This window comes from Aythya ferina, assembly GCF_964211825.1.
Source record: "Aythya ferina genome assembly, contig: HAP1_SCAFFOLD_29, whole genome shotgun sequence".
Taxonomy (NCBI): domain Eukaryota; kingdom Metazoa; phylum Chordata; class Aves; order Anseriformes; family Anatidae; genus Aythya; species Aythya ferina.
Genome location: NW_028181463.1, coordinates 2,423,112 through 2,432,970, shown reverse-complemented (window position 1 = coordinate 2,432,970; position 9,859 = coordinate 2,423,112). Strand labels below are relative to the sequence as shown.

At 50.1% G+C, this 9,859-nt stretch overlaps 1 protein-coding gene across 1 annotated transcript; it reads right to left on the bottom strand.

Annotated features, from left to right (window-relative positions):
• Positions 1 to 483: 483 nt before the first annotated feature.
• LOC311428130 (olfactory receptor 14C36-like) lies at positions 484 to 1,422 on the bottom strand (the record flags this gene model as incomplete). Its single annotated transcript, XM_084539681.1, has 1 exon — positions 484 to 1,422. One exon carries the CDS (start codon positions 1,420 to 1,422, stop codon positions 484 to 486), a length of 939 nt encoding a protein of 312 aa, XP_084395807.1.
• Between the last annotated feature and the right edge of the window lie 8,437 nt (positions 1,423 to 9,859).

Below are 9,859 nucleotides of genomic sequence, written 5' to 3'. Positions count from 1 at the left end.
CTCCTCTGAGATGCCCCACGGCGTGAGGAATGGTCGCAGGGACCTTGCTTCAAGAAAGCACATCTCAGAGCTGGATAAAGGTGATTTCCCAAGGCATGTTACTTAACCTCGTGACACTGTCTGCCCCACTGGCCTTCATGAGACTTGTAGGAATGGCTGATGGCATTTGTGCTTGCTCGTGTTCATTTCTGTGTGTGTGTATGATGTGCCTGCTGGCACCAGCAGCAACGGGTTTCCCTTTATACATCTCCCATGAACCTGCAGGGGGCCCTGCTCTTCTCCTGGACATCCTACTTCCCAGGGAGCCTTTATGAGATGAGCAATGAGCAGTGGACTGGCCAGCCATTGGTGAACCTCCTTCGATGCACCGTATATCTCTGAGCTGGTGGTGATGCTCTCCAGAGTAAGAAAAATGACAAAAAAGATAACAGAACAAACCTTGAGCCTGCAATGTATTGTGGGTCATATGCAGAAAAAAATGGGCTATGTTTTTGATTGTGAAACATCTCCAGTCATCAGTCTCTTCAAGGCATCCTTGAGCTCCTGGTTCCTCATGCTATACATTAGGGGATTCACTGTCGGAGGCACCACCGAGTACAGAAATGACACCACCATGTCCAAGGATGCAGGGGAAATGGAGGAGGGCTTCAGGTAGGCAAACATGACAGTGCTGACAAAAAGGGATACCACGGCCAGGTGAGGGAGGCACGTGGAAAAGGCTTTGTGCCGGCCCTGCTCAGAAGGCATCCTCAGCACCACAATGAAGATCTGCACATAGGACACCACAATGAAAATAAAGCAACCAAGGACTAAAGAAACACTAAACACAAGTGCCCAGACTTCCCTGAGGTAGGCATCTGAGCAGGAGAGCTTGAGGATGTGGGGGATTTCACAGAAGAACTGGTCCACAGCATTGCCTTGGCAGAGGGGAAGGGAAAATGTAGTGGCCGTGTGCAGGGCAGCATTGAGAAAGCCACTGCCCCAGGCAGCTGCTGCCATCTGGGCACAAGCTCTGCTGCCCACGAGGCTCCCGTAGTGCAGGGGCTTGCAGATGGCAACGTAGCGGTCATAGGCCATGATAGTGAGAAGGGAAAACTCTGAACCAAAGAAGAAGATGAAAAAGAAGACTTGTGCAGCACATCCTTGATAGGAGATGGCCCTGGTGTCCCAGAGGGCATTGGCCATGGCTTTAGGAACAGTGGTAGAGATGGATCCCAGGTCGAGGAAGGCGAGGTTGAGGAGGAAGAAGTACATGGGGGTGTGGAGGCGGTGGTGGCAGGCTACGGCGCTGAGGATGAGGCCGTTGCCCAGGAGGGCAGCCAGGTAGATGCCCAGGAAGAGCGTGAAGTGCAGGAGCTGCAGCTCGCGCGTGTCTGCGAATGCCAACAGGAGGAACTCGGTGATGGTGCTTCTGTTGGACATCTGCTTTTTTGGGGATGTGATCCTGAACAAAGAAGAGGAAGAATAGTAACAATGTACAACAGACTCATCAGAGAAAAACTCATCCCATTTCTCATTTAGAATCGCCAGAAAATTGTCCATTTCCAAAAAGACATTTGGTAGGTATCTTTCCTGAGTTCTTCCTGATGCCTGAGGGTATCCCCAAGAGCAGGGGACTCCTCTGTATTCAATGCAAGAGTCAGTTATGCCCAATAGCCAGAGGTAAGGTGGAACATGGGGCAATCTCAGACTCACTTCACTCCTGATATCAAAGAACCTTGCCCCAGTGTTGCTCCCCGGTTACCCAACTTCACAGCAGATATATATATATGATTTTTTTTAATTTTCAATTTATAGGGTCAGATTTTTTGTTGTTACTGACCTACCACACCTGTTGAGTTTTTCTAAAACAGAAATCCTGGGCATTTGTCCAGCACATAAGTGGAAATGTTGTGCATCCTAAGGGAAAAAGGGACTGACCCTATAGTGCAGTGTCCTTTAGTGAGGACAGATAATCTGTCCATCAATACTGGTCTCAGCCACCATGTGAGTGTTGCAGGAAAGTTGTATTCAGAGGTTGACCTGAGAAGAACCTGAACACTGCTGAGAGTAGAGGAATCCAGGCACAAAGTGCCCATCTCCAGACCCCTCATCCTGTCCCCATACTCCTCTTCCAGCCAAACACTCCTAGGGCTCATGGAATGGGCATGTGAAACCCCCATCCCCAGCCAGCCTGGGAACAAGACCAGCAGCAGCACGGCCAGCTGGAGAAGCCAGGAGGAATGCCAGCGTGCTGCTGCCAGGGGAGGCAAGGCCAGGGAGGGACAGACGGACACTCAGCAGACCCTCCTGTGCTGCAGCTCTGCCTGCAGATAAGGCAGCTCCTGCTGGGGACAGCGGGGGCTTGAGGGCAGAGGCTGTGCTGGTAGGAGAGTAGAACAGGGGGTGTCCCAGGGAAGGCGCCTGCTGTGCAGGGGGTTGTGGGGAGGTGCCTGAGCCCTCCCTCACACAGCATTTGTGGCAGCAGCTCCCTCTCACCGCCTGCCCAAGTCCCTGCTGCCTCCCTGCTGGGAGATGGTTCTATGTCCCCACATCTCCTCCCTGTCCATGCTCACAGACCACATCCATGCTTCCACTGCACTGCAAGATTCGGAAAGCACAGAAACTAAAAAATCCTTCCTCTTCAGATTAACCAAGCCTCAGATTTCCTCTGGAAATGCCCTTTTTTAAATGCCATTGTGTATAGCACATTCTATTCCACATTAAATGTAGAGTAAAAGCCATCCTCACAGATGCTATCAGCCATCAGATGTGCCCACTGTAGAAGACCCCTCTGGCAACCCCACCTGCATCGCCCTGCTGCCAGAGCCTCACGGTGTCAAGAGCCTGCAGATGTGTCCTGCCACACTCTGCCCTCTGTTGTTGCACTCCTGAGTGCTTCCAAGCCCTCTCCTTCTCTCCTCTCCTGTGCCAGCTGCGGTCAGAGCCCCCAGCCCTGCTGCGCTGTGCAGAGGAGCTGCTCCTGGCCACAGCTGTGTCTCTGCAGCGCTTGCCAGGAGCTGCCCTTGGGCCCAGGAGCCCGGCCCAGCTCAGCAGCACAGCACCCGACCATGGCATCGCTTGCTCTGTGCCCTTGGGCTCCCTCGAGGTGTCCCTCAGGGCTGACAGCTCCCCAAGGCAGCAGGGTCTCTGCTGGGGTGTGCTCATTGAGGCAGACTGAACTGATCATCTACTGCTCCTCTCTGAACACAAGATTTTTAGAAGTGTGATTTGTGCTGTTGGACTGTGGTTGTCAAACATGATGTGCTTTAACCTGGCGGGCAGCTCAGCACCACACAGCTGTTAGCTCACACCAACCCCCCCACATGCTTATCGGTTGAGGTCAGGGCAGTTGAAAGGACTGAAATGGTAGAGAAAGAATTATAATAGTAATTATTTTTAGTACTATTATTGTTATGTACACAGCAAGCTATGCACAGTGCAATTGATCATTACTGACTGATGTCCAGCCTGTCCCCAACTGGTAGAACATTCTGGTAACCATCTACACCTTCTTTGACCTTCAACAAGTCCACAAATGGAAGGGTCCTCCCAGGGACTGGGCAAGGTAGACAGCTCTTTAAAATCCTCTCTCTTGAAGGCAGCTATCCCGAAACTCCAGCTGTACCCTTTTGGATCTTGGAAGTACCCTCTCGTGGGGAAGTCTATGTCAAGGTTTCATAGATCAACATTCCTCTCCCTCCTTTCTTTTCCAGGCAGTAGTTCTCTTCCATTCTCAGGAGCCTGATTTTCACACCCACTGTTTTCTCCTGCATGTAGAGGCAACTGATCCTGGCACAGGTTGGTGCTCTGGCCTAGCAAGAGCAGACCTGAGGGGGTCTGGTCTAGTCTGGGGCCTGTCACAGTGGCTGGAGTGGCTGCGGGACATGTCAGAGGTGTTGGAGTAGCTGCAGGGCCTGTCCCAGGGCTTGGAGTGACACTGACTGAGGCTCCCTTTGGAATTCCCTTTGGAATTGCCAAAGTGATAACCCCTCCTTTTCAAGCACTTCTGCAGTTTTTAAGGATTCTGCACGTGCTCAGGGGGGAAGTTCCAAAGCACTGGAGGTGCCCACTGCTCTAGGTGCCTGCCCAGATCCTCCCATGCTCCCTGCCACTCCTAACTCTCCTGCCTTGGGGCAGGTCTCAGGAGGGCATTCTTCAAGAGCTGTTTATCCATAAACAATAGCTGAAAGACATTCTGGAGACATCACAGTAGGCCCATCCCATGGATATTCTAAGCTTTTTAGAGCTAGTGTAATTACCCTGGAGGAGAAGGGGGAGGTGAAGAAGTGGAGAAGTGTCCCTCCCTTTTCCTCCCCTAGATTAGCTCCTTAAAGCAAAAACGTGAAGAGTGTAGTTCTTAATAGTTTCTGAGTTTTCCAGGCCAACTGAGGTATGGAGGTGATGGCAATGCTCAGTATAAAGAACAGATTTGTCACATGACCAGTAATTTTCCTGACTCATAAGCCAGTGCTACACAACATAGCAAAATAACTTTAAACCAGACCCAGGAATGATAAAGAGCACAATGGTAACACGTGCAGTAAGTAATGTGCTATACAACACATTTCTGAAAACTAGCCCAACAGACCTGAAATCCAAAATGTCGACCTTGTGATCAGCAACTCTTAAACTGGTATAATGCTTATAACAATTTAACTTTAGCACTCTGTGGTAAGATCTGTCCTTATCTCAACCCTTTGTGCCCCACACTGGGTGCCAAAAAGACTTCTGTGGTTTAACGCGGCAGTTTGAGTACATGGAATTATTTGAAGAGGTCCAGAGGAGGGCCACAAAGATGACCAACAGGCTGGAGCACTTCTGCTATGAAGGCATGCTGAGAGAACTGGTACTACTCAGCACCCGAGAAACCTTAGGGCAACCTTCCAGTGCTTAGAGAGGACCTACAGGAAAGCTGGGGAGACAGTCTTTGTCTGGGGGTGTAGTGATAGGACAAGAAGTAATGACTTTAAACTAGAAGAGGGCAGGTTTAAATTAGATATATGGAAGAAATTCTTTCCTCTGAGGATGGTGAGGCATTGGAACGGGTTTCCTGGAAAAGCTGTGAATGTCCCATCCCTGGAAGTGTTCAAGGACAGGTTGCAATGAGTTTTGAGCAACCCGGTCTAGTGCAAAGTGTCCCTGCCCACTGCAGGGGGGTTGGAATAAGATGATCTTTAGGTCCCTTCCAACCCAAACCATGATCCCATGTTGCTATGATTATCTACGACACTGCCATCATTGACTATGTGAAGCTCATAAAGGCTCTCCTCAGAGATTTTAACCAAGCCCTTTCCCAAAATTTCATCATCCCCCTGGCCAGTCCTCAGGTTGCTTAGAGTTGGTTTTGGAAGAATGAGAGAGGTGCTGGTACAGCTGCTGACATCATCATAAGACCTGTCTCAAAGACCTTGGAAAGGACAAATTGATTAAAGTAATTCCTCAAGACTTAGAAAAGGCAGATGTCAAACCCATCTTCTACTAGAAGGCTGAGCAAAAGGATGATTAAGCCTAACCAAGGATTATAATGCCAGCCTTCACCCTAGCCCCCAGTCAAGAACTAAACAAATCTCCAATCTCCAAAGCTTGATCTTCCCTATAAATTGAGCAGGCATCTTGAGAAGAACACCGATCCTTCCCTTAAAGCCCTACCATTCCCATAAACCTAGAAGGTGACCTCTAATCCCTAAATGTTAATCTGAACAACTAATTCCCAAAACTCTCCACCATGCACACAGCACATCTCAGCTTCAACTCCACTTCTACCCCTAACTTCAGCTGTTTGTCCCCTTGGGGCAGGGCAGGGACTGCGAGGTCCTGCAGCAGTCCCATGGCATTGGAAGAGGCATGTGAGGTGACAGGTATGTGATCAGATCAGAGGCCACAAGGAGGAGCTGGCTGGGAATGCTGGGATGGGATCAGGTGTGCCTCAGGATGTGCTGGGCCTGCAGGAGGCACATGGCGGTGAAGGAGGCTGGGAGGCCACTTCTGTCTCTGGATCTGACGGACCAGCAGGAGGAATGTGGCACAGATAGGGACCGTAAAGGGCAGAAGCATGCACAAGGCATTGAAGATGATGGTGAGGCACCTTCTGTTCTGGTCAGGTGAGAGACCACAGGAAGGCTGATGGCATGGGAGTCGTGCTTGAGGTATAGCTAGTGAGACCATAGAATCAGAGAATGGCAAGGGACTTTAAAGATCACCTATTGCCAGCCCTCTGGCCATAAGCAGGGATGCCCCCCAGGAGAACAGGTTGCCCAGAGCCCTTTGGACAGGTATCCCTTCCTCTGTTGCATCAACTACACCTCTCAGCTTGGTGTCATCTGCACACTTGCTGAGGGTGCACTCGACCCCACTGTCTATGTCATCAATAATAATATTAAACAATACGGGTCAGAGGACAGACCCCTGAGGTACAAGACTCATCACCAGCCTCCACTTGGACATAGAGCCATTGAGCACCACTCTCTGGGTGTGACCTTCAGGCCAACTCCTTACCCACTGAATGGTTCACCCATCAAATGCATATCTCTGTAATTTGGAGATCAGGATGGCATGTGGGACCATGGCAATGGTCTTACAGAAGTACAAGTAGATGACATCGGTCAGTCTTCGCTTGTTGTCTGATGCGGTCACTCCATTGTAGAAAGCCAGCACATTGGTCAGGCACCAGTTATCCTTTGGTGAAGCCATGCTGGGTGTCTGAGATCACCTCTTTGTCTTGCATGTGCCTTGACATTGATACCAGGAGGATCTTTTCCATGATCTTGCCAGACACAGAGGTGAGGCTCAGCATTCAATAGTTCCACGGCTTCTCATTTCTACCCTTTTAAAAATGGGAGTGATGTTTTCCTTTTTCAGGTCACAAGGGACTTCACCCGACCGCCAGGACTCTTCAAATATGATGGGGAGATGCTTGGCAACTACATCAGCCAGTTCCCTCAGGACCCTGGGATGCACGTCATCAGGCCCCATAGACTTGTACTTGTTGAGTTTCTTCAGGTGGTCTCAAACATGCTCTTCACTTAGAGTGGGTGGGACTTTGCACCCCCAGCCTCCATCCATGGGTTCAGGGAAATGAAAGACTTGTGAAGCCTGACTGGCAGGGAAGACTGAGGCAACAATGTTGTTGAGTCCCTCAGCCTTCTCCATGTCTGTCATTATCAGTTCACCCTTCTCATCCATCACAAGGCGTACACTCTCCTTGGCCTTTCTTTTATGAGCAGTGAATCTGTAGAATCCCTTCCTATTATTCCTTGCATCCCTTGAGAAGATCAGTTCCATCTGTGCCTTAACTTTCCTTATCCCATCCCTGCACACCCAAAACTGAAACATGTGAGAGGGCCTGGGAAAAGGAACCCTGGCTCCATAGAAGCCACTTGGGAAACAAAACTTGTAGGTAGGAAGCATGATTTTGTGGAGGTGGAAAGCTGATGGGCACATTGTGCAGGATGCTCCTAAAGACCCATATGTCCTTTTCCCTCCTGACTACAATGCGACTTCCTTCTCAGGAATGGGGTAGCCAACAGAGGTGAAATAGATGCACTGAGATGTTAAATGTCATCAGAAAGCTGATCCCAATAAAATATGGCACAGTCTGGAGCAGCTTGGACAAGAGACTGTAGATGCTAGATGCTACAGTAACACTGATTTAAAACAGTCATGTATTGCCGTCACCTTATTTGAACCAGTAATTTTAATCCTTAAAACTAAATGCTCCTAAATACTAAATGGTACTCCACCTCTCTGAGAGGAATCCACTACTCAAAGTATGCACTGAAGCAAAACACAGCCCATAGTCCCTTTCCCTTACCTTTCCCTTACCTTTACACTCCTGCTTACCCCAATCCCTACCCTAAACACTAACATTAAGATGCACTATTTAGCCCTAGAGGAGTTATTGGCAGGCCTAAAAAAAAGCCTAAACCATAGGGCTTGCCCATACCCTTGAGACAGACCTGATAGCCACAGAAGAACACCAAAGATTCCCATTAAACCCGTGTTTATCCTCCAACCTAGAATGGTGAGCTCTTGTCCCTAAAGAACTCTAGAGAGGTCAGCCCTACTTCAGGATGTCCTGCCCCAGCAGGAGCAATGTGACTGTGAAGTCACTTCTCTCTTTGCACTTCATAGGACAGCAGCAAGAACATGTCACAGAAAAGGACTGGGAGGTCACTTGTGTCTGGAGGTGGCAGGTCAGCCTTGACTTCTCCCTGGGATCTGCACTTTTGGGCTGACATCTGGCAGTGGCCCTGCTAGGCTAGCAGAAGGCACCTGCTTGGCATGCTGACTGGGGGATCCCCTCTGCCTCCAGAGCCAGGAGGACCCAGGCAGAAAGAGGTCAAAGGTTGGACTCAATGATCTAGAGGTCTCTTCCAACCTAGAAATTCTGTGTGTCTGTGTGTGTGTCTGTGTGTGAAGGCCCCAAGATTGGTTGTTCTTTCCCTTCTGCTTGAGTCCATGACTGGGCAGCAGCAGGCACAAGTCTTGGCTGTGTGTACCCAAGAAGCTGCAAGGCCAGCAGCAAGCCCCTGGCTTGGAAGCTGCTGCTGAGCGACTTGTGTCTGCTTGGCTGAGAGGCCACAAGGAGCCTGCTGGGTTGGGATGCCTACTTCAGGAGGGGTTTCCACCACAGGGATGCCATACAAGCAGTGGTGCCTTCTCACAAGGAACCAGGCCAGCTTCCTACAGAGCTGCCTTATGAGATATTTGGGTCCATGGCTATGGCTATTGTCTCAGCCACTAAAGCTTTTGAGGAGACAGCTAATCATTAAAGCACCAGAGCCTAATTGACTCCTCATGGGCTCATCAGCAAAGCCCCCAGAGAGGTGATTATAATGCCTTGGGCTGGGCCTGTGCTGCTGAGCTGGGCCGGGCTCCTGGGACATGAAAAAAAAAACACATTTCAAAAAGTCCCATGAAGCTGATAGACATCTGTGCCCAGGAGCAGCTCCTCTGCACAGTGCAGCAGGGCTGGGGGCTCTGACTGCAGCTGGCATGCAGAGAGGAGAGAAGGAGAGAGGGCTTGGAGACAGTTTTGAGTGGGAGGATGCTGAGAGCTGCCTGCAGGAGAAACCTGCACAGCCCTTGACAAGGTAAGTGTCTGGCTGCAGGGCCATGCAGCTGCAGCTCCTGGAAGGGTCTCGTGCTGGGTCTTGTTTCTGGGAGTGGGCAATACAGTAGGCTTTGAGAGTCCTGCTAGGCTGCTCTGCGAGGTGAGGAAGTCTGGCAGAAACCCCTTGGAGTATCATAATCTAGCTACTCCTGGTCATATAAAACAGGGATGGCCAAACTCCTAAAGAAACTGCATGGGATGCAGATTGGATATTGGGATACCCCAGCTTGTGAATATCCAGCTCTGTCTGAGGGTTGTCCTCCTGGGCTGCAGGCTGTTCTCCTGCAAGATGCAGCTCTCTCGAGGCATCCCTGTGTTATCCAGGTGCCCCAAGGAGGAAGCAGTTCTGTGTTAAGGTCATGTCCGTGCTGCTGGATGGCTGTCTGTGTGCAGCTGGAGTGAGTCCTCTACACCCCTGGTTAGGAGAGAAGAGCTGAGATCCTGCTCATGCACCTGCAGACAAAGTGAATATTCTGTCCATCTGCACTTCTACTGCAGCTTCTGTGCTCCCAGCTGTCTCAGCTTTCTTCTCAGAGAAATCCCTGACCATGTTCATCATGCTAACCATTACAGGGATAACTACTAGATAACAAAAGAAAATTCTACCTTGCTCAAGCAAGAAAGCTGCAGGAAGGTTCTCCTGCAAAGAGAGAGGTTCAGGCTAGGGCATGCTTTAAGGCTTGCAATGGATTTCCTGAGAGAAGTTTGTTATGACGTTTCTCTGCCATCTCGTCTTCAGCACACAACTGTGTCCAGAGTCAGCAA